Below are 23454 nucleotides of genomic sequence, written 5' to 3'. Positions count from 1 at the left end.
ACAAAGTGACACAGACGTCTTCTATTTGAAAAACACACTTCCACATTTATTCATGAGTTATACATGATAAGATACAGTATATACAAAATCTCAACATTAAAATATCAAAAGAGATAATAATACAAATATTTATCTTTCTTTCTATAAAAACAAAAATCTAAAAAAAAAAAAAAAAAAGCATCTTATTATAAAATAGGCCAGCTTCTTTAGACAAGCTCCAAGCCTCAAGCCAGCCATTAGGTGTTTCTTGTGAAATGTGATATTTATAAATCGGGGTGTGAGGTTATTTTGAAAGAGCTGCATGTGCCAAGCATGTATAGGTTACCTTTGTAAACTAACGCCTCCGTGCTTGTAAAAGTATGCAGTATGTGCAAGGACCTTTGTGTGCATACATTTAAGAGTGTGTGGAAGATTTGTGACTCTGGAGTGCCACTATCAGCGTACAGATTAAATGCATATGTCATTGATGATGAACAAACCAATAATAGGTCTCAAACTGGTCTTTGATGGGACACATTTGTCATTTATCTTCCTCTCGTCAATCACTTTTATCTGAACACGTGTTATCTCAAGCATTAATTAACTGTCTGCTACACTCAGACGTGAACTTCCCTTTATTGCCATTAAAATACACCCAGAGGAGTGTATGATCTAATACCAACGGGCTTCACAGGTGAGGCAGCAAGTCTTTCATTTCCACAATTTGACTGTGACAGATGCAAAAATCCTTTGCATTACCAAGGAGATGCTCCAGATGCAGCAACATTTCTCAGTCCAGCAGTGATAACATGAGAGTCCCAGTGTTAAATACTGGCAGTATCTGTGCTTGTGCGCCCTGTGGGTTACTGGAGTCTCATACAGCTGTGCGGTACGCATTCAGCCTGTTCCTCCAGCTCAGGGCAGGGGACGCCAGCATTGGCTGGCCGCAACAGGATGTAACGTGTGCGGTGGCGGACACCACCTCTGGAGCAGGGACCAAGACACAAACCCCAGGATGACCAGGGAGACACTTCACAGTCCAATGGTGTCGCTGAGTCGAGGGTAAAGAGATGTGAGAAAAACAGTGTGTGTGAGTAAAAGAAGAAAGACAAAGAGTTTTCACAGAGGATACATTTATGCAGAAATAAGGGCTGTTTTTATTAGCCTGTGCTTGTATCTGTGCGCTGGAACTGGAACAGTTTCAGCAACCATATAGAGTGCTGCAAGGATGATGTCTATCTGTAGGCTGGCCTGGAAGTTAGCATCACCCTGGTTACCTCAACTAAAAGCCAACAGGATTTCTCTGTTGGATTTTGGACTAAAGCAGAAAACAGCTCTATGAAAAACAAAAAAATATATATTAGCCTATTCACACGTTTTGTTCAGCAAGATAATATTCACATATCAACACTACTTTTATGATTTTTAAAGTGTAAGTGCAATCGTCAGAAGCGAAAAGCTAAGAGACAAACTAGACAAACTGCACCGGTCACATGACTTTGACATCATCATCATCATCATAGCGAGGCTGTAAAGCCTTGTACAGTGTGATGATGTTCAACGTCCCCGTCAACCTCAGTAGTCTCATTTAGCCACCTGTTAGCAACCGTCTTTTTCAAGACACATAAAAGCTTCAAACTTTAGGAATGGGGTATTTACGTACGTATTTTATGTTGTAGAACAAAATGTGAAGATCTCTTAAGATTGTGTTGACCACAGACCTTTATTCAGGCATTGAACAAAAACCCCATTAGGCTCACTCGAGATGAGACCTGTGCAGCATCGATCAGCAGTGATAACTGCCATGAATGTAAAAACAGAACTGGATACAGTGTTTGAAGTAGGGCTTCAATCATTCATCTGAAAGTTTCTCAGTGGCGCATGAAGCCAAAAAAGTTTGACTTTCCTGGTGTGAAATTACCCGAATCTTCCAAATCTTTGGGCCCATAGAGCAAGCACAATGCATACTTTGCGAGCTAGCATCCATTTTAGCCATCCGCTAATTCAAATAGAGCAAAAAAATAAATAAATGGCGTGGCTCTTCTTGACTTTTGAAATATTTTCGGACCAAATGGATCAAATCTAGACAGTGAAACGACTCCTTACGTGGGGGCTTCAACACTGGGAAAAAAAGTGTCTTTCCTAAATGTAAATCCATTATAAACAGTGTTTCTGGGCCCCATGGCATCACATTACAGACCCAGAAGTTGTAATTCCACTGTTTGGCCACTACGAAAATTGGCTTCAACCCCGGCATCACAGCACGATGCATGGCAGTTACACTTGTGTCTGACTTGATCCCGACTTGCTCTGACATGGGCAGAAAAACCTCGCGAGACTGAAGCTGCCACAGTTTTTAGAGCCAGGTGCCTCAGCCGCTCTCTACCAACTGCAAGGCCCAGTGGGGGAAACGCCTGGCTGTTGTCTGAACAAAAAGCTGATTGGCTCTTAGTTTTGGTCACCAACACCATGGTTTATAGAAAATCCAATTTTTTTTAACTGTGTAATTGTAACATTTAACGCTAGATTTTAGGTCACTATATCTTGCTGTGCGATTAAGATTAAATCTGTCATACAGTTCTTGCATGGTTGATAATAAGCTACAGGTAGCCTGCACATGGATCTAACAGGGTGTGCTTTATTCTGTGACTTCCTGTGTGTTCTTGCCGAGTCATGTTAGGACACATTCCTGCAGCACTGGCATGATTTTCATGTAGTAAAAATCATTCCTCATTTTGGTAAAAATGTATGGGCACCATTGATGTAGGGAGCCCTGTGGTCTTACCGGAGAAACGCTGGGGACTGATAGAGTTCGGCAGAATATGATTGGACATTAGGGTTTGGCGGTCAGATGATCTGCTCTGTTGAGTAATCCTTATGCTGGCGATAGGTGGAAGCTCCTTTAAACGTGGATAGTAGAAGGAGTTGGCTGGATGATTTGGCATCTGAGACGTGATCTGAACAAGTCAGCAGAGAACAGTAAGGCATATTTCATCAGGAGAGCCAGCAGGTTCTCAACAAAAGTTCAGATATACAATGGCCCACTTTAAAACACATGCTGGGAAAGGATAGATGGTCTATTATGTAAGAGAGGCCCTTTTCACTCAAACCACTTCAGGTCAGGCACGAGGACCGCCAAGCAATCATTTAAGTGGAGACAGCTTAGAATGACGTCCCATTCTCATGCTGCTAACCTATTTTAAGAATAAGACCAGGGCCATCCTCACTTTGCCTCACCATGGTACTCTACGTGTACTTGTGAACATTGCAGGGCCTCACCATTGTGATGTTTTCTAAGGGGCTGGTGGGGAAGTTGGGAGATGAGAAAGTGAATCCACTGTCTGTTCCAGCATCATAGGGCTGGAGATCAATGGTCACTTCCTGTTTCCACTGGTTGCCCTCGCAGAGGTTTAGGCTGTCCACACCAACAAACCAGTCGGGGCTGGGGATCATTTTCACCATCAGGGATAACTGTCGCACAGAAAGAGAGAATGCAGTTAGTTCAATCTTTAGTTTCCAAAAGGATCTTTATGTTTACAGTAAAGACAGAGAGTAGACGGAGCAATTTAATTATACTAAAGGAACACAGAGATTATGCGCTTTTATTGACCAAAATTATTTGATAAAATCAGTTATTTCCAGTCAATGCCTTATACATTGCATGCATGACTAAACCAAATTGAGGAGCAAGGCTGTAAGGTGCTTTAAAATTAAGAGGATGAGTGTCTTTGTAGCTAGTGGGGGATGTAGTCAAGACCAACTAAATCAAGTCCAAGTTAAGTCTAAGACCAGGTCAAGATGAGTCCAAGTCAAGACTGAGTCCAGAGCGAATCGAGGTCTGTTCAAGACTAAAATAGCCAATATAGTGATTAAGGAGTTAGGATGGACAGAAATAATCCATTGGTTGGTTCATCCATCTTCTACCATCAAACTAATCAATGCATATAATTAAGGGTTGCAGACCATTGTTTTTACTGCTCACAAATTCTTAATGGTTGGTTCAACCAAATTAAAAGTATGGTGGTATTCAGAGACATTTTGCTATCAGGGTCATCCCTATGTTTCCAGGGTTCTATGTTTCCCGGGTTCTATGTTCCCCACTTAACCCTGCAAAAAAGCTTCTATGTTCCCCGCTTACACAAAAAGGGTTCTATGTTTCCCACTTGGTTGAGCGGGAAACATAGAACCTTTTTTGTGTAAGCGGGGAACATAGAACCTTTTTTGCAGGGTTAAGCAGGGAACATAGAACCTTTTTTGCAGGGTTAAGTGGGGAACATAGAACCCTGGAAACATAGATATGCTCTCTTGCCATCTAACGTTAGCTGACGTAGCTAGCTAGTGACTTGCTGTAGGTGATGTTACTGTTAGCGGACTGTAGTAGCAAGTGCTGAGCTCAGAGTCAACGTTCCTTGCAAAACTGGTGCAATGCTAGAGAGGAAGAGGCAGAGAGACATTCTCTTTTTTTTTTCACGCACGTTAGTAGAATCCGGCAAACTTCTGGATAACTGATCCCAAATCAGCAGCCAGGAACAACTTGACCAGTTCTCGATAACCAGCCCGAGCCCAAGACCAAGAAAATCCCTAGGCCAGCTAGGCAAGAGACCAAGACAGGTGCAGAACGTTGAAAAAGGTTCTTGAGACTGAGACCGGATTTGAGCACTACAGCCCTGCTGGGAATGGAAATGGAAATGCCTGTCTGTCCACCTCTTTGGGCCAGAAAGAAGAAGTAAGAAATATCTGAGCAATTACTGGATGAATAGATTAAAAATACTTTCAAAACTGACATACCCCACGTAGGCTACCCATCAGCCTCGGCTGTAATTTGTGCTGTCTGAATGCTAAATTGCTAAACTAACATTGCAACCATGGTAAACGTTATACCTGCTAAACATCAGCATGTTAGCATTGCAATTGCGAGCATGTTAGCGCATACTGATGTTAGCCTTTAGCTAACACTGATGTGCCACAGTAAAGCCTTACAGAGCCGTTAGCATGGCTGTAGACTTTATTTCTCTTTCTTCATATACTGAAAGAGCACTCAAGTCTGAGACATATGTTTTGATCTTTCTCAAAAATAACTGTTTTTGCTGTGCTGAGTTGATTCAGCTTTCTTGTCTTACTTCACTTTGACAATTCGTAACTGTAAATGAAACTCAAAGGAAGGAAATGCAATGAAACACTTCATTCACAAGAAGACAAAAGTTACAATCAATCCCGCTGGACCCAAAGAGCTAGAGTAACAATCTGAGCACAGCTGTGATTATTTTGTCTGGCTCTGGTCAAAAGTTTAACTGCAGATCTCTGGATGAGTAGAAAAGTAGAAAAAAATCAGAATAATATAAAAACAATGATCAACTGGTCCTAAAATAATTTGATGATCAAAACAGTCATATTGTGTTATGCTGCCTCCTGTCTGCGGGTGCATGTTGTATGGAGATTAAGTTATGTCCAAGGAAAGGAAAGAAACTCACACACACAGACACACACACACTGTTGATGTCTCTGTAACTGTGTGCACATACATGCACCCACTCAGTTTCCTGTGCAGGGTTAGAGTGTGTCTCCTGTGTGATGGATGTTTCCTGAGAGCTGGTGACCTCATACAGGAAGTGGCCTGGGGGTCAGCACACGCTGAGGTGGCAGACGCCCAGAAAGCAGTGAATTTGAAAGCGCCTCCTCACTTGCGGCCTGATATTTGAGGACCTGGGCCGAGCTTGCTAAAGGCTCGGGGTAGGATGGGTGGGCTTGAAGAGCTATGGATGACCAGGAAGGGGTGGCCTCGAGTCAAACAGAGTGCTGGATAGAAGAGCGCTGGAACAGACATCAAAACGGTTCACTAGACCACTCGGGACAGGATGCAGGTAGCGTCAGCATGACACATGGGGTCTATTTCTTGCCCGTGACGCACAGTAGGACGCAGAGAAACCAAATCAGAGGCAGCTCTGTTGCTTTTCAGAATCCTCCAGCGGTCCCCTCCTTCTTTCCTTCCTTCCTTCCCTCCTCTGCTAACTTTTCAGGCTCCTCTCAAACAGCGGTTTTTCCAAGAAGTCCCATCCTGCTATATCCATTGGGCCACTCAGCAAGGACCCAGGGGTATCCCTTGTCACTGGCTTGATCAGTCCATGGTGGTTTGCAATATACAGGCCAGGAAGAATCTCTACAGCACAGACAGTTACTCAAAGCTCCCATGATCCCTCTCACTTTTTCTCCATCACAGCAAATCTTCTGCAGAGCCCCGGAGAGAACGAGTCGACCTAGAAAACATTCAACTAAGTCGAGTGGTGCAAGCACCTTAATGCTCAGTTGTTGTTGTCCCAGTTTCTGTGGTGCCACTGACACAAAATACTTACAGAATAATGCCAAATGGACTCTGAATGGTAATTATTTGCCATTATCTGTCTGCTTTGAATTACACATTTAACAGCAATAGCAGAAGGCTCATGAATATGGAGATAGGAATCATATGTGTTTGGGATTTTTGGAGCATTGCGTATGAATGTTTTGGTCTGTGGGGAAGAGGAAAGGGATGGGATTATACATATGAGTGTGCGAGAGAGAGAGAGAGAGAGAGAGAGAGAGAGAGAAACAGACGCACCAAAAAGCAGGATAGCAGATGAAGCTGTCAACAGATTCACGTCATTCAATTTATCACTGTCACGTTCAAAACAAACACACGACAGTCATACCCTGCTTATTTTTGCCGTCCGTTGATCTAAAAACAGACGGACCCATTTAAAAGGAGCCGCAGACATCATACACCTAGATGACAAGCTGTTAAGCTGCAGTCCATGACAAGTACTTACCAAAGATGCCCTCCGACAGGGTTGTTTATGATTTTTAAGGGCCCCCGGGTTCAGGCAGTGGAATAACCAATAAACAAATGTAGGTCACCAGACTTTCAGGCAGGCACACACCTATTTCTAAAAACTCCAGTGAACGTCGCCCTTCCTCTTCACCTCTTTCCCCCTCGTTCATCAGCTACACGACTTGATTTGACGCATGCTTTAAACATAAAAGGACTTCTAGTTTTAACTCTGTGAGTAGTGCGACACAATCTTCCACAGCGACATACATCATTCCTACCTCAACTTTTTTTGCTTTTGTTTAAACCCTAGGACCAAATTTAGCAAGTCTAACCATGACCTTTGCTTTGAACCTGTAGTCCAGCAAAATGCCCTCATTGTGTTTCACCAGACAATGTTTGTTTGTTTATTGGGATCCCCATTAGTTGTTGCCTGGCCAACGATGTATTCACTTACACTTCATACAGTAAACAATGAAGCTACAACATTACCACTGTGTTTCAGGCAAGGCAAGGCAAGGCAAGGCAAGGCAAGTTTATTTGTATAGCACAATTCAACACAAGGTAAGACATTAAAAGCAACAAGACACAATTTAAAACAATAAAAACAATCAATTAAAAAGGGAAATAGAAACTTAGAATGATAGTGATAATAAAATACAGTAACGTAAAATAAAAACAGGCTCAACACATTGCATCTAAGAGCACTGCATACACAGTCATTATCGTTGACAAACTATAGAACATTTGTATAGCTGCCTAAGCTATACAGCCAAGGGCCCAGGCCGTGATGGCCGTGATGGCCTATATCACTCCTGCAACTCCTTGCCACCAAAAAGTGCTCTTAGACAACATTTAAGTTTAATTTCAAAAACCGGCTCTGTCAGAGATTTCAGCTAGGATATCTTGTCCCTGGCTCTGAACCATCTTGAATTTGGTTGGTCGGGTCTGTTTTTTAATGAGTGTATAGGACGTCTCCCTTAATAATACACCCAATGTGCACCCACTATTTGCTCTTGAGTCCTTCACTCAGAGTCTTACCGTCCCGCCGGACACAGGTTCCACACACTGGTCTTATTCAGATCGTAATAAACTCTAAAGATCCATCACAGGACGTCTCCCTTAACTGCGGAAGCCGAGAACAGCCGAGCCTCAAATTATTTTGTTATCTCGAGAAAACAAAATAATCAACCCCATTAATACAGGAAAACAAAAAAAGGAAAAGGCCTTTGTTATCTTGAGATAACGAGATAATTACAAAAAGGAACTCATATTAGGCTACATATAATTTTCATCAGTGATCAGGGTGCCATGCAAACGTCAGAGCAAGGAGTACCCATTATTGATATTACTGATCCCATAGGCTCTGTGTGCACAAGGGCCGCCAGATCAGATCAGGTGCGCCCTGCCAAGAGCTTCAGATGTATGCCAGGCACAGTAGGCCAGGCTCATTTGATGCACGCACTTGGGCACGGGGTGGGATCAGAAAGAACACATTATTATAGATGAATGCATTAAAGGCTGTGACCATTTCATTCACTACTTTCAACTCCCTTATTCATAGGACTTTCATTATGATTACACACCAACAGTTTGGGAATCATGTGGAGACTTTTCCTCAGAGGGAAGTTATTGTTGTTTGGAATGGAAATTATTGTTAAACTTTAGTTTGGAACCTGAACAATCTCTATCACAGGGGTGCCCATTACGTCGATCGCGATCGACTGGTCGATCGCAAAGGCATTGTGGGTAGATCGCATGGCATTGAAAAAAAAAGTTGGCGCCAGCCTATCATCCATCCTCACAATGACATCTGACCTGACCTTTCTCTGACACATGCGTCACTGCGCATGCGCATACAACTGCGCTAAGTGCTGCAAAACTCTAGCAACCTAGCGAGTAAGAAAGGGGATAAAAATGAGTGGAAAAGCTGGACCAAGTAAAAAGCCGAAGACCTACCACTACCATACGGAGTGGGAGGAGGACTTCTTTTTCACAATGTCATTTTCGAAGTGCGTTTGCCTCATCTGTCAGTCTACAATTGCTTTACCGAAGAAGGGAAATGTGGAGCACCATTTTCGGACTGTTCATAAAAACTACGACACCGAGTTCCCTCCGAAAAGCGAGCTGAGAAGGAGAAAGGTGAAGGAACTAAAATCCCAGCTGTCCGGACAGCAGTCATTTTTCTCACAGCTAACTTCAAAGGCAAGGGCAGCCACTGAAGCATCGTTCCGGGTGAGTCACTTCATCGTTAAAAACAAGAAATCCTTCCAAGATGGAGAGATGGTAAAAGAAGCATTTGTTGAAGCAGCCGACTCGTTGTTCCGAGACTTTAAAAACAAACCAGAAATACTAGCTTCGATCAAAGCTCTCCAGCTATCAAGAAGTACAGTAACACGGCGCAGTGAAGCCATGGCTGAGGATTTGACCCAGCAACTTTGGAAGGACATCGCAGATTGTGAGTGTTTCTCACTGCAGTTGGACGAGTCTACAGATGTGAGTGACACAGCACAATTGTGCATTTTTATTCGGATGGTGTTTACTGACATGACTGCAAAAGAGGAGCTGTTAACAGTACTGCCCATGAAAGAACACACGAGGAGAGGACATATTTCAGTCTTTCAAAACTTTATCGAAAACCCAGCTCCCAGTCTGCAAATTGGTGTCCATCACCACGGATGGCGCACCCGCCATGGTTGGCCGCTCGAATGGATTTATCGCCAAGTGCAGGAGGACGATGATTTTCCGGACTTCCTCAATTACCACTGTATTATACACCAACAAGCATTATGTGCAAAAATGCTCAACATGAAAGAGATAATGGATGTGGCAACAAAGATCGCCTGTTCTATTCGGGCCAAATCTCTTCAAAGACGGCTGTTCCGTGCACACCTGGAGAAGGCTGAGTGCGACCACTCTGAGTTGTTGTTGCACACCGACGTGAGATGGCTAAGTCGAGGGAAATTCCTGCAAAGATTTCGAGAGCTCTTGCCGGAGATTAAGGAGTTTTTCTGTGAAGGTAAACATGCAGATTATAACCAACTAAATGACCATCAGTGGCTGCTGGACTTGGCATTTTTAACTGATCTGACCAACATGTTGAATGACCTTAATCTAGAGCTGCAAGGAAAAGACAAAACTGTGATCAATATGATCAGCTCAGTTAATGCTTTCAAACGAAAAATGCAACATCTCTCCTCAAAGCTCCACCGCCATGATTTGGCAAACTTCCAGAACCTCGCGGCAGAGCTGGAGACACAAGAGCAGTCATGTGCGCAGCTTGACAGTGCACGCTACATAAAGCAAATTGACAATTGTCTGTCAGAGTTCGACAGACGCTTTCAAGACTTTGCTTTACTCGAGCCAGTCGCTACATTCATGTGCTACCCTTTCCAGGAAGATGCTGAGGTTGTTTCACTGGCATCAAAAGTTGCAACACTGTTTCACCTGAACTCTTCTGGAGTGGAGGATGAGATTCTGACACTTCAAGCCGACATTCAGCTGAAGGCCAGAGCTCATGGACAATTCTGGAACTTACTCACAGAGGACAAGTACCCCAACATCAGGAAATGTGCTACCTTCTTGACTGCATTATTTGGCTCCACTTATTTATGTGAGACAGCCTTTTCCCACATGAAGATCATTAAGTCCAAGTACCGTTCCACCATGACTGATGAGCATCTGGAAGTCTGCTTGAGGCTGGCTATCAGCAGCTACTGTCCGGACTATGCATCCCTGGCTGATTCCATTCAGTGCAAGTCATCAGTGTAAGGTAATGACAAAAAAAATGTACAGAGTTGTATTGTGCAATATAGGTTGATGCAGTAATGCAAGGTACACCAGCATATACTGTACATATAAAAATAATTCTCAATATATTTATAAATAATGTGTTTTGCATTTTTAGTAGGTGGTAGATCATTTTGACTCGGTCATGTCATAAGTAGCTCTCAGGCTGAAAAAGTGTGTGCACCCCTGCTCTATCACATCATGATGCTCATCACAGCCACATATCTGCCCGTATTATCATTAAAAATGTGGGGCTCTAGGCAACATTTTGGCATGTATGCTGCTATGGCACCCCTGATCTCTGTAATTATCTTGTTATCTCGAGAACAAAGCTCATTTTCTTGAGATAACGCATAAATCAAACTGTGTTTTCTCGGGATAATGAGTTGACTATCTCGTTATAACGAGATAACAAAGGTAATTTTCTCATGGTAGCCACATAATTATCTTGCTAGCTCAAGATGACAAACTCATTTCCCAGATATATTTAAATCATTAAAAATTAGAAGGGAGATTTTTGCCTCTTTTGTTATAACTCAAATTTGTAAGTTGAAACAATGCATCCTTGTAGGTTATCTTAACTCAAAAAGTATTGTCATTAAACTAATAAAATTAAGGTGACATCACTTATTGGAAGAAGTGAACAGAATGCATGTAGGTTATCCATATTTTGAAGTTGCATTGTTAGGTTGAAACAGAGATATTGGATAAAGGAGATACCCCACCGTAGGCTTATCCAATGTTAAGAAAACGGTTACTCTTCCTGTCTCCTAAGTGGGCGTGGTTAGCTCTCCGTCCAATCAGAGCCTGTTCTCCCTCAACCCCACCACTGTGTTAAACAGAGGATCTGTGGATGTCTGTGTAAATGGGAATGAAAATACATTATTCCTATTACTGCAGCCTATTGCTGCACAAAGCTTGGGCATTTTTTATTTATTACTAGCGGTAAATAACTGTTTGTAAGCTAACTGTGATTTTACCGCCTGTTTATCAAGATCACGAGATCTCGCGAGAACTTGTTTTCTGAGACGGACAGGGCTCAAACAAAGTTAACTTTCTCTTGATCTGTGCGGATGAAAAATGCAGCTTTAGTGTCAGAATGTTGGTAAGATGCGTGGCTTGTGGAAAATGAACCCAATATTTACTTTAGTGACTACAGGGCGAAAGAACTGACCATAAATTGTGATCACGTTCATTTTCCTCATTGACGACAATACATTCAGAGCTGCCGCAAGTCTCCTACGGGGGCGTGGCGCTGACGTCACTGAACCTGGAAGTGAGCTGAGTGGGGTATCTCGCTTTATCCAATATCTCTGGTTGAAACAAGAAGTACAACATAATCAAGTCAACTTACTGCAATCAGTCCAAAGCTAAACTTAACTCTCAAAACTCATAAATGCAAGTTGATTCAACTTGAATATTTAAGACAGCAATTAAACTTAAATATTTAAGTTAAGCCACCTGATTTCTTTTTGCAGTGCATGATCTCCAGATGACGGCAATTAAAAAGTAATGGAAGCAATGTTCTTGGGAATCTCTTTAGCTGCTTTTTCAAACTTTAGGTTGTAGTATCTTGAGATATAAAGCACAGCAAACTGTTCCAGTGAGATATGGCTGTATGCGTCACAGTGTATCTCATAGCATTGGTCTTTGGTTGTGGTAGGGTAATATTACCCCTCCTCAACTGCCTCGTTTGATAACTGTTAAGTTACAGATAAAAATATTACAAAAATACAAAAAAAATATGGTTCTTTTTTATTTTTACAGAGTTAATAAACTATATCTGAACCTCAATATTCGCAACCTTCAGTCATGAGAGATTAGCGTGAATTTTAGCGTGCTACTCAGTTGCTGTTTCCGAAAAAGTGATTGCTCCTAGCCAAAACAATAGTTCACCACATAACCTCCTGTAACACAGCATAATGTCATTTTTACTTCATTATTTTCCACATTAAACATGTTACTTAGGGAGTCCTGGTAGATAGATTATGTTGCTGTCGTAAAGAGCCAAGCTAGCTGTGTTCCCTGTTTCCAGTTTTTATGCTAAGCTAAGCCAACCAGCTGCTGGCTGTAGCTTTATATTTACCATACAGACATGACAGTGGTATCAATCTTCTCATCCAACTCTCGGTAAGACGGCTAATGAACATGTTTCCCAAATTGTCAACCTATTTCTTTTAAAAAAACTTCACCCCGGCCCCTCATCCTGACCTCATAGAGTTCAGTGGGACAGGCAGCAGACAGAGTGCAGACCGCGCAGGATGGATGTGGGCGTTTGTGGCTGCAGAGCTTCAGCACTTGAGCTAAACATAGTCTGATTGGATAGTGGAAAGAAGTGGTGAACTGTTTGGTCAGAGCGGATGAACGACATTATGGGGAGGCCCTGGTCACCAGATGACTGAATAGATTTAGTCAAACAGATGGCTTGTGTGTCTGTGTCTGAGCATGTGTGTGCTCTTATGAATGAGTATTGCCTCTACTTAAGTTTTATTTGTGCCTACCAGTGAGTTCCGGGGCTGCATGAGCAACTCCGTGGAGCTGTGCCCGATGCCGTTAGGGATGCCGGCCGTTCTGTGCATGGCGCCGACCGCACGCCTCTTCCTGGCCTCCTTGGCTGCCTTCATCAGCTCCACCGTCACCCCGACTTCAGCAAAGTTCTGCACCCCTGTACTGGCTGTAGCACCCTCCTCCCACAGCCGAAAATGGCGATTATGGCTGACCGCTAAAGGGAGAAAAGAAACACAAGAAAGAGGAGAAGACAGGAGTAAGATGCTTATTCATTGGAATGCATATCAATGTCAATGAAGGACCACAGAGCCTCAGCCAGACGGTGAGATCATTTCCACCATGGAGCCTGTATGTATTTCTACGGCTGCCTCCTACATCCTGCAATTAAACAGACAATTCTGATGGAATTGCCCGCATGCATGTCTTTGGCATTATCGCACAGTTATGGTTACAGCTTTTCTCCATCTATCACTGATAAAACCACAACACAGGCTGGAGCTGCCAGGAGACAGGTCGGGATCTCTGAGTTTTTTTTAACAATTTTGAAAACCCCTGTTGATGCATTTTCATACCCTTTGGGCCAAGAGAACCATTTGCTTCACATTCTCATATTTAGTTCTGGTTATCTATGAAATCTGTTGAGAATCAAGAGACTGATTTAGGTTAAGCTGTTTGCACCGCAGGTTCTGGAGCTCCATATTGAAACCCACAGAGCCACTGGCCTGGGCCAGTGGTTTTAAGGGCAGAGTAAGGTTAGCCAGAAACACGCTGACAAATGCTCTGATGGTTCTGCCTTACCTCACTTTTCATAGTTGCGTACAGGCGCACATTCACAACCACGCATTTATACTTAAACACTCTTGACACGTGTATTAACGCACATACCGCACTGAGCCACACACACAACCTGCTCAGCACACTTCGCACACTATCTTGTTTCTCCCCAAACTACCATTACTTACACACTTAATTGCATTTCCATCCTGACAAATTTCCCACAAGCGTCAAGACCCTGAAACTCGATAACACGTCACGTTTAAGCCCCACCAAGACGTTAAAGCCCACTTCCCGCCCTTCCTAATTCACCCGTGTTTTTTCTTTGGCCATGACAAACTCCATTCCCTCTTCCCTCTGGCAATGTCCTTGGTCCCTCGCCCCCAGGTCTCCACAGTAAAGCAACACAAAACCATTGCAGGCCCCCAAACCCCTCGACAGGTCATGCTTTTCTTTGTGCTGTGACAAACTCCATTTCCAGGGTTCTTTTTGTCCCCAACCTTAGACTGTCAGCCCTTTGAGGCCCTTGTGTTTTTCTTCTCTTGTGACAAAGTCCATTCCTTGCCCACCTCCCGCTCCCCCATCCACCGGAGCCCAGGAACATTAAAAGTCATTACGGGTGTGTCAGAATCTCCGATGCCTGTCTCTATATGGAGTAAGTAGGCCATCATCATCTGGCAGGGCAGCAGGGCACCAGTGGGAGAGCTGGAAACCAGACAAAGCCACGGCCGCCACAGACAGTGATGCACAGGAGCCGTCCAACACACACACACACACACACACACACATACATACATGCACACAGATGTACAAACATCTGTCATCCATCCCATACTCCATGGACATAAGAAATAAAAGCCGAATAGAAGGGCCTGAATCTCTTCTTCTCCTCCTCCTGGCTCTGAGGTAAGCGGTTTGACCCCACCACACCCCGACTATCATCACCCACCTTCACCAGCCCCGAAACCACTACTCCAGTGTTTACCGCCAACACTGTGGTAAACCAGCAGAAATGTGGGGAGGAGTGTTGGGTTGAGTTGAAGACACAGAGAAATATAAAGATATGGCTGGACAGAAGAGAAAAACCCCATCTGGTAGCATTCAGACTGTCTTTCTTATTGCCCTCTGCCTCTTGCTGCTTTGCTCATTAACATCTCTCACCCGTGTGTGTGTCTGTGTGCATATGTGTACGCTGACAATGAGGCACTAAACCTCTGACACATGACAGAGAGCCAACAATCTGCCTTTAGTTGAAGTTAATGCCGCAGTTATACCATCGCATTGTACTGCACGGCTTTACTCAACTTGACTCATCTACTTTTTTTTTGGGATTTTCAAGTTGTGGATAGCACCTGACTGTGGTCGAGGCTCCAAGTGAGTTGAGCGTTTTTTACATAGCCAGGCTAACATCAATAGCAACTGAAATGTTTTTACTCACTCAATCCAGATATTAAACAATGGCAGCCCGCAAAACAACACTGCACACTACGATCACTTCAGCATACACCTGAGGAAGTGCAAACGTTCCTTTCAACAAGCGTTGAAGATGATGTCACAGCAGTTTCACACGGCGTCACTATGGTGATCAGCTGAGAATCCCGCCTACAATGAGGAGGTACTATCCGCGGTGAAAAGTGAAACAGAAAAAAGGATTTGGTAGGCCAACAGGTAGGCAATGTTTACACGAAAACTATCCCCTGAAAACGGAATCATTTCTCATTTTCATTTTGAAAAAGTTCCGCGTAAAAATGACCAAAAATGCTGGGGTACACATGCCAGGCCAGTAGTTGGCGGTGTGACTTTGTAAGGAAACAACACACACCTGCACACATGTGCTTCCCTCTACAGAGCTGTGATGTATAAACAAACAAAATGGCAACCACATGAATGTTTGTCTGGACGGACAACAAGGTTGAGTTGCTACAGTAAATCTACACTTTGCTGGAGAAGCGTTGATACATTCAATAGGGTGAGCAGCACAAACAGACCTCGGGAGTCCGCCATTATTGTTGTGATGGTCAACTCTGTTGCGCATGCCTAGCGACTGAAACTGTAATACGCATGTGCAAAAAGTCTCCGTTTTCAGAGGAACTGCATATTGCAAGTGTCCATGACAATGGAGACGGTGCTGTTTCCAAAAAATTGCACTCTGGAACCCATTTTCAAAACGTTGCATTTTCAGGCACCCAAAACGCAGGTGTCGTGTAAACGATCAGCCAAAATGCAACTAAAGTTTACCGCTTTTGGTTGATATCGTTGTCGTATAGTCGAGTGAAGTTGAGTCAAGCCATGCAGTGTGAATGAGGCACAAGTGTCCCTTCATTTCACTGTGGTCCGCATCCCTGTCCCTGTCCCTGGTTCACCTCGTCCACAAAAACTATGCATGGGTAAATTCTGACCAAGTGAGGTCAAATAATAATGGCTGACTCCTCACTGCTGTTGCAAGTCTGAAATAATAATCAAAATTCAATGGACGTGTGAGAGGTAAAACTTTCCATAAGAAATTTTCTAATAACCAACTCCTTTGTCCCCAGCAGCCTTTCTTTTCTCACCAATGAGTTTGGACCACTGTGCAGGGGGCCGGAACAGTGGATACTGCTTGGGGAAGGCCTGTGGGCTCCAGTGACCTGTAAAGACCAGGATGTAGGAAGCAGGACCCTTGGCTGTGCACTCCGTCCCATTGAGCGGTCGCAGAGGCCCAGCAAAAGTGAGGCAAAGCTTCAGAAGTACAACGAGGAGCTGCTGCAGCCAGCCGCAGGTCAGGTGCTCTGATGACATCATCTGAAAGAAATGGAGAGATGAAAAATGGTTGTGAAAGAGTTTTCTTCGAGCTGGGGAGGATAGGTTTCTGGAAAAGGCAAAGAAAAAAAGAGAAAAAGACCATCATTTGAAAATACAGCCCTCCGCCTGCAGCTCTCTGACCTAAGCCCCTCCCACCAGACAAGCATGTGCACGTGTTACATACCTGTATTAGGACTAGTTATTCATCACAGTCATGACTGTGACCCTGATGACATTATAGAGCAGTAATTCTATGATAATTGCTGTCTTGTTTTCTTGTGATTCAAGGCTCGAGCTAACATAACTATATAAACATGAATTAGCCGCAACCGTGAGCCTTTGGCTTTGGTTAGCAGAGGGCTAAACTATTGGCAACATTTTCTCTTCATCTCTGCTTCGCTGATTTACATCTTCAGATGTTGTTTATTGTCAAACTCTCTTTTGGATGCTCTTTTTGATAAGTCTATCTTTCTTTCTGAGGTTGCTTCGCAGTGTAGGCAGTTTTGACAAGACAAGATTTTCCACCACTCAATCAGGCTTTCACCATCTGAAGGGATGTGCATGCGCATCTACATTTTATGGTGTATTTCATGCAAGACTGCAATACCAGGTGCTTAACAATACAACAAAGTATGCCCTCAGCTCTTCTGGCAGTCTATTCCAGAGGCGAGGACCACAGGCACTTAATGCCGCCTCCCTGTAGCACTTTGTCCTCACCCAGGGAGCAACAAGGTCAGTGTCAGGAGTCCTGAGTGATCTAGAACAGCAAAACAGAACGTCCTCTCTCTGAAATGACCCGTAATTCACTAAAGTCCCCTGTCGCGGGCTAGATTTTCTAAAGCTTGAAAACAGAGCCAAGAGGAGGTGCAGCAGTCTGGTGTTCTCTCAGACAACTTAAATTACAATATGCTGAAAGGTTATTATGGAATTTCTGTCCAGTGACGCCAAAAGAAGCCTACTGCTTACAACAGCTTTAAATTTGAGGGATATTTTAAAATCAAAAGCTGCAGAAGAAGTCTGGGACTCTGGCATGTAATCCTTATCCATCAGTGAGCAAATGAAAGGATCTTAACACAAACATTTAGGAAACCAAACCCAGACGATGCTGGAAAATTAGTATAAAGGGGGAAATTCCACATCCCTGCCCTCATATCACAACAAATCCATTTTATCTAAGAACAAAGCTGATTGAACCCGTTGACCTCGGAGGCTTTGATTTTTTTTTTTTTTTAAAAAAACCTCCTATTCCCCTGGGCTGTGCCGAGTGTGTGTTGGTCCACAGCCAATCTGTGGCTACAAGGCAAAACGGTTAACATTCATCGCTGTCACGGTAATGTCTGCCACAGAAGCTGGCCTAAAATAAAACAACACGGATGACATCTCTGAGGATAGATGCAAATCCTGTCTGCTCTGCTGCTCTGTACTGACCTCAGCGACTGACCATCCTCTGACCGCCGGCTGCTGAGTCAGACTCGCTCTATTAAGAGAGGCAGAGAGGGGAGGAGGGCACGTGAACTATACTTGGTCAAAACACATTCAGCCTTACATTTCATTGTGTAGGGCTGAAGAGTTGAGGTTCTTTCGCTTCATGACTCTGCCCCAGGAGATGAGCAGCACCCTGAACACATCCTTCCATCTCATCCTATCTAATGGTGGCAGAATTAGACCAGCAGCCAAAGCAGACAAACTATTCTATTGTGAATAAGAATCTGTGAATGCACTGCGACAAATTCTCCATCTTAATTCACCCCAGACTTGTGATTTTTTTTAGCTTAATACTGATTATTTATATCCAATTTTAGCCTTTTCTGCATCAGTTTATGGTGTAAATGTCTTTAACTTTCTCAACTGTCGTATATTTTTTAGGGGGGATGGGTGCAGATGTTTTTAATAAAGAGAATTGGATGTGTCCCCTGCGTCCCCTCTGAAATCTGCACCTATGCCATGCATATAAACAAAATCAGATAAAACAAAAATAAATAAAAAACTAAATTAGATAGGATATTCTTGCTGTTATAATTATGCAAACCACTTTGAGCTTTTATGGCTGCATTTAAAGTGCGAGCTGTAAAATATTCATGGAAACCACCAAAAGCAATTTGGCACCAGGGCGACACACAGTTTTACTGTTTCTATTAAAAAGATTTCACATGAATAAAGACGTAACATATGTGAGTTATTTGCACGTCTTTGTACTGCAAAAGTGACGCTGTTTCGCCTTCTTCCTATTCCACTGGCAGATGTTTGAACTTTGAGATGACCGTTTATGACTCGACGACAGATATATTTCTCTGTGTCTGCATGTCACAGAAAGGGAGAATGATGTTCCGTGGCTGCAGCTTTGTGTGGCGTTTCTATGGGTTACTATACTATAACTAAACCTCCAGGCAGCTGCAGAATGCAGACAGTTAAATTTGGGCAAGTCGACCAGCGCACAAAGACACACATGTGCATGCAAAACACACACACACACACACCCCGCCGAAGCACATAACACTCATGTCCAGCTGTACATTGTCCCTGAAGTCTATTTCCAGAGGTCAGATAGTATTACTCTGCCAACATAGCTGCAAACTCCAACTCTGACACTTTTCTGACCGCAGCCTTATGTGTCACTGAGTGTTTTATCAATTCCCTGTCTCCATTAAATGTACATTAACCACTGAACAGTTTTAACAGCCAGCCATAAAAATACCTCAAGTATGGAAACACACGGAGCCCAGCTTTGATCTCACTGCTCAGTCATGATCATCTCACTGGCTGCAACCTCGCTGCTCTGCAGGAGGCAGGTAAAGCTCCAGGTTGAGATGCTTTACTGTGCAACTAGTTCCAAAAAGTAACTTTCTTTTCTTTGGGCTTTATTAAGACTAAATAAGCTCTTTTTGAGGCTTGCGATTGAGCTGTGTGCACAGGTTAGTGAAGTTCATCACACAGATCTGAAGTGTGTGATCTCAACAGTTACTGTGCCTGCTGGGAAATATCAGTCCTGTTAGTGGCTGTTGCAAAGTTTACCTCTTTTACACACACATTCCAGACGGGAGAGATCAGGATTTTAAACTGGAAACTCACAGCAAGTGATTTGATGTGCACACAGAACATGATCTCTTTTTCCCAAAATGATTTGTTAGTGATATAATGTGAGGGCAGTCTGTTAAACAGCTGTCACGTGATCTCTGTTGCTATTAATCAGATGACCCTACTCTACACTGAGACGTTGGTTCAGGAGAGCCTTCGACCTTCCCTCTGAACTTGTCCCACTGACACTATAACACACTAAAGAGACATTTTTTGAATTCCCACACTCACACACTGAGCTTCAGTCAACATACACACAGACCTGCTACCAGCCGGTGTCTGCTGCCGCTCCTGAAAATGCATACAGAAGTAACAATAGACGGTACGGTATTTATTGATGCATACAGAGGCAGTGTACACTCTCACACAGACCTGCTCTCATCAGTTCACATGAGCAGACACACGCAGCATTTTTTTTTTGTCAGGCACAAGACACAATAAAACCAGGGGATGTGGCGCGGGGCCAAATGTGGCGGCTGTCGCCCCATGGGCACCTTCACTGTGTAATTACAGCAGACTCATGCCGAGATAATACACACATTCATCTCAGCTCATATACACAGGCACGCAGGTATGTACGCACAAGCACAGATTTGTGCACACAGCGGGAGGTATGTTCGTTTTTTAACAAGGGGATGGCGGGGAGGTAATTAGCTGTTTTCTCTAAGATTTTTCTCAAAAGTCTTTTTCTCTTTTTTCTTTGGAGGGGGGGATTCAGCTGAGAAAAGAGATGCATCAGTCTGACACTTTTTACACGCGTTCACCTTCATGCTTACACAGAAACACAGACAGGTACTCACACTTAGCAGAGCATGCATCACAACAGGAGGTCAGAAACTTGACTTTTTCTCCTGCAGGAGGTGATGAAGTCATGACAGTGTAGACAGCAGTTCAGACGGAAACAAATGAGGAGGGTGTGCAGATTTAGCTTTGCCTGAACTATTTAACCAAAGCCTGTATGTTGCACAGAAATTGCACCGATGAAAATGAAGCAGCTGTCGACACAAATGTGCAAAAACGTGCAAAAATCAATAGAAATTGTGAATTCAGTGGCAAAAGTTTGTGTTCAGGGATGCAATTTGCAAAAAACTTCAATTTCAAAGGGTGCACTTGTTACAAAAAAGATTCATGTGCACAATATTCTTGCATGAGAAGTAACATGACATAAATGCAGTGGTGGAAAACACACTTATCTTTATTTAGGTACAATTTTCTTTTACTTCACTTGCGTACTTTCAATTGAAGTTATTTTAAACTTCTGCTCCACTACATGTTGGAGGAAAATACTCCAAAAATAATAAATAATTTTACACATTAAAAAGATATGATGGAAACATGATGCATACTTATAGATTAAACCATTCAAACATATTCAAGAAGTTAAATTTATCACCTTGAAATGCTGCAGCATTAAAACGCTGCTTACACATTAATGCGCCAATCTTAACCATCCCATAATATAATTCACAGTATTAACATTTAAATAACATAACACACTTATGGCCAGAACAAAACAAACTACTATTTATACATTCAAACACTTCTACATTTACCTGTGAATACTTTTGTATTGTGGCCACTTTTGCTAAAGTAAGGGATGTGAACATTTCTTCGACTGCTGAGTGCATTAACTCCCAAAAATACACCTTCCCTGGTGAAACAAACTGTTATGGGATGCCATGTGGCTAAAAAAAGAGCATTCACACTTGCATATGTGCTCTCAGATTCCTGTGCAGAGAATGAATGGAGTCTCGGTGTGTGCCCTACCTGTGTTGGGTCAGTCGGGTCAGTGACGGGAAGAGAAGCTGCAGCAGAATCACACTGTCGGACTTCAGAGAGGATACAGCTCCACTCACTCACTTCGTCTCCTCTTTCTCTGTGCTGTCTGTTGCAGCCTTATCAGCCTTTATCCCTGTATCCCCTGTCTTTATCTCCTTTCTCTCCTCCTCCCTTCCCTCTCTCATTGTATCTCCTCAAATTACCTCTCTTTCTCTCGCTGCCTCTCGCTTTCTCCTCCCCCTCCTCCTCTTCTCTCCCCCTACCTCTCCTTGTATGGAAAGGCAGTTAACAGCCTCACTCCTCTCCTCCACTGTCCCTCTCTTCTCTCCCTCTATCTTTCCCTCTCTGGTCTTTCAGTGGCTGTGTAAACTCAGCAACCTCATTGCTGACAAGGTAATCAACACCACATTGGACTCGCTTAACATACACCACTCAGCATTGTGTATTTTCTTACCCCTGTTCTTCTGAGCACACTGTCAAACTTGAGAGGTGTGGGTTGCTGAATAATGGCAGTAAAACAGAGGGAGAAATGAGGAATGGGGATTACGCACAGACATGCAACCTGGACAACAGACGAGTGGAGTCTGGACAGAAGCACTGGCTTTTTATTTCTGCAGTTAATTTACTGATTGGACATTGCGGGGAATCAAAGGGTTTTAAATGGTTGCCGTCTTTCTTTCCTCCCCTTTCAAATATGTCTGACCTGTGGCAGATCCAGCTGTGATCTCAGAGGAACCCCTTTTTCCTTGGGTCAGGCTGTGTGTGTGTGTGTGTGTATGTGTGTGTGTGTGTGTGTGTGTGTGAGAGAGAGAGACGTGTGGTCACCAGTTCCCACAGCTGGTACACACATGGAACAACCAGGGAGGTTTCTGTTACCGGCCGCCGCTCACTTATCAATATGTCAGGGCTCAGACTAGAGTGTGTGTGAGAGAGAGAGTGTGTGAAACCTGCAGGAACTTTCGTTACTTTCCTGATTATTTTCCATGACTATGATGCAACGAAGCAGACAGCCTATATTTCAGCGAACAGCACACACACACATGCACACACTCCGGTCAGGGTTGTGATCTGAAGTGAATTAGGCACAGCTAGCCCTGAGATAAACTCAACCTGGCAAACATCATCCAGACCCAAAAGACAACTCTGCAATTGGCGAACCGCAGACCTTTAAATCGACTCGGCCACGTCACTCTATGGCTCGCCTGTGAGCCTTCCAGGAATGAGGGGAGACGAAGAGGAGCAGAGACAGGAAGAGGAAAAGTGGGGTTAGATGTGGATCAGGTAACAATTTGGACTTTGTGTCCTGCAGTCATTAACAATCAAACAAACAATTACATCCCTTTGTTCATTCCTCTTCATCTCTTTCCTTTCTCTTTGTCTCCAGTTACTCAGTCATACATCCATCCATCTATCTGAAAGTAGGTTACAGGAAAAAAAAACAGACTTCCCTGCTGCTGCCTGCTGATTAATGACAGTGAGCTCAGTATCCAGATTGACTCACATTAATGCGAAACATCATTGACACATTGTCAAATACACAGGTGTGCGTATGTGTGACCGCACAGTGCGCACACAGAAACACTCAAAATCTGAGCTCATGCTGGCACATACACCAACCTATGCGGGAATTGATGATTACTTTGATTACTACAACACACACGTCTATAGTTCACAATTAAACCACACTCTCAGCACACACACACGCCGACACACACACAGCGGGTTGCATTAGGACATCAGATACAGCAGCCGAATGGCTGCATGTTGCCTGACTGACGCAAATCTCCAAGATAGCTGAAAGTTTTCTTCCTGTCAAGCACGTGCTCACGTCAATGTCACACGAGCCAAGTGAGTGAAGCAATGAGAGGAAAACCATGAGCTAATCACAGAGCGTTGGGCAAGGGGCCATACTAGCTCCAATGTCTCCATTTCACCGCCGCAAACCCTCTAGACCCCTCAGACAGACA

The 23454-nt window shown here is 43.5% G+C and overlaps 1 protein-coding gene across 1 annotated transcript; it reads right to left on the bottom strand.

Annotated features, from left to right (window-relative positions):
* Positions 1–166: 166 nt before the first annotated feature.
* spon2a (spondin 2a, extracellular matrix protein) lies at positions 167–21629 on the bottom strand. Its single transcript, XM_049585399.1, has 6 exons — positions 21476–21629; positions 16405–16633; positions 13072–13292; positions 3259–3450; positions 2765–2936; positions 167–1030 (listed from the first exon to the last, which is right to left on the bottom strand). The coding sequence occupies exons 2-6, from the start codon at positions 16631–16633 to the stop codon at positions 843–845; spliced, it is 1002 nt and encodes a 333-aa protein (XP_049441356.1). The 5' UTR covers positions 21476–21629; the 3' UTR covers positions 167–842.
* Between the last annotated feature and the right edge of the window lie 1825 nt (positions 21630–23454).

Source organism: Epinephelus fuscoguttatus, linkage group LG9 (assembly GCF_011397635.1).
Source record: "Epinephelus fuscoguttatus linkage group LG9, E.fuscoguttatus.final_Chr_v1".
In the NCBI taxonomy this organism is placed as follows: domain Eukaryota; kingdom Metazoa; phylum Chordata; class Actinopteri; order Perciformes; family Serranidae; genus Epinephelus; species Epinephelus fuscoguttatus.
The sequence above is the reverse complement of the archived record's forward strand: the minus strand, read 5'-3'. Positions and strand labels throughout refer to the sequence as shown.

Excerpts from the sequence above, each read along its gene's own strand:
- spon2a (XM_049585399.1), bottom strand. The coding sequence starts at position 16,633 with ATGATGTCATCAGAGCACCTGACCTGCGGCTGGCTGCAGCAGCTCCTC. Across the intron at positions 3,451-13,071 it reads TGCAGCCCCGGAACTCACTG|TTATCCCTGATGGTGAAAAT; the intron begins GTAGGCACAAAT and ends TCTGTGCGACAG. Across the intron at positions 2,937-3,258 it reads CCTTAGAAAACATCACAATG|ATCACGTCTCAGATGCCAAA; the intron begins GTGAGGCCCTGC and ends TGACTTGTTCAG.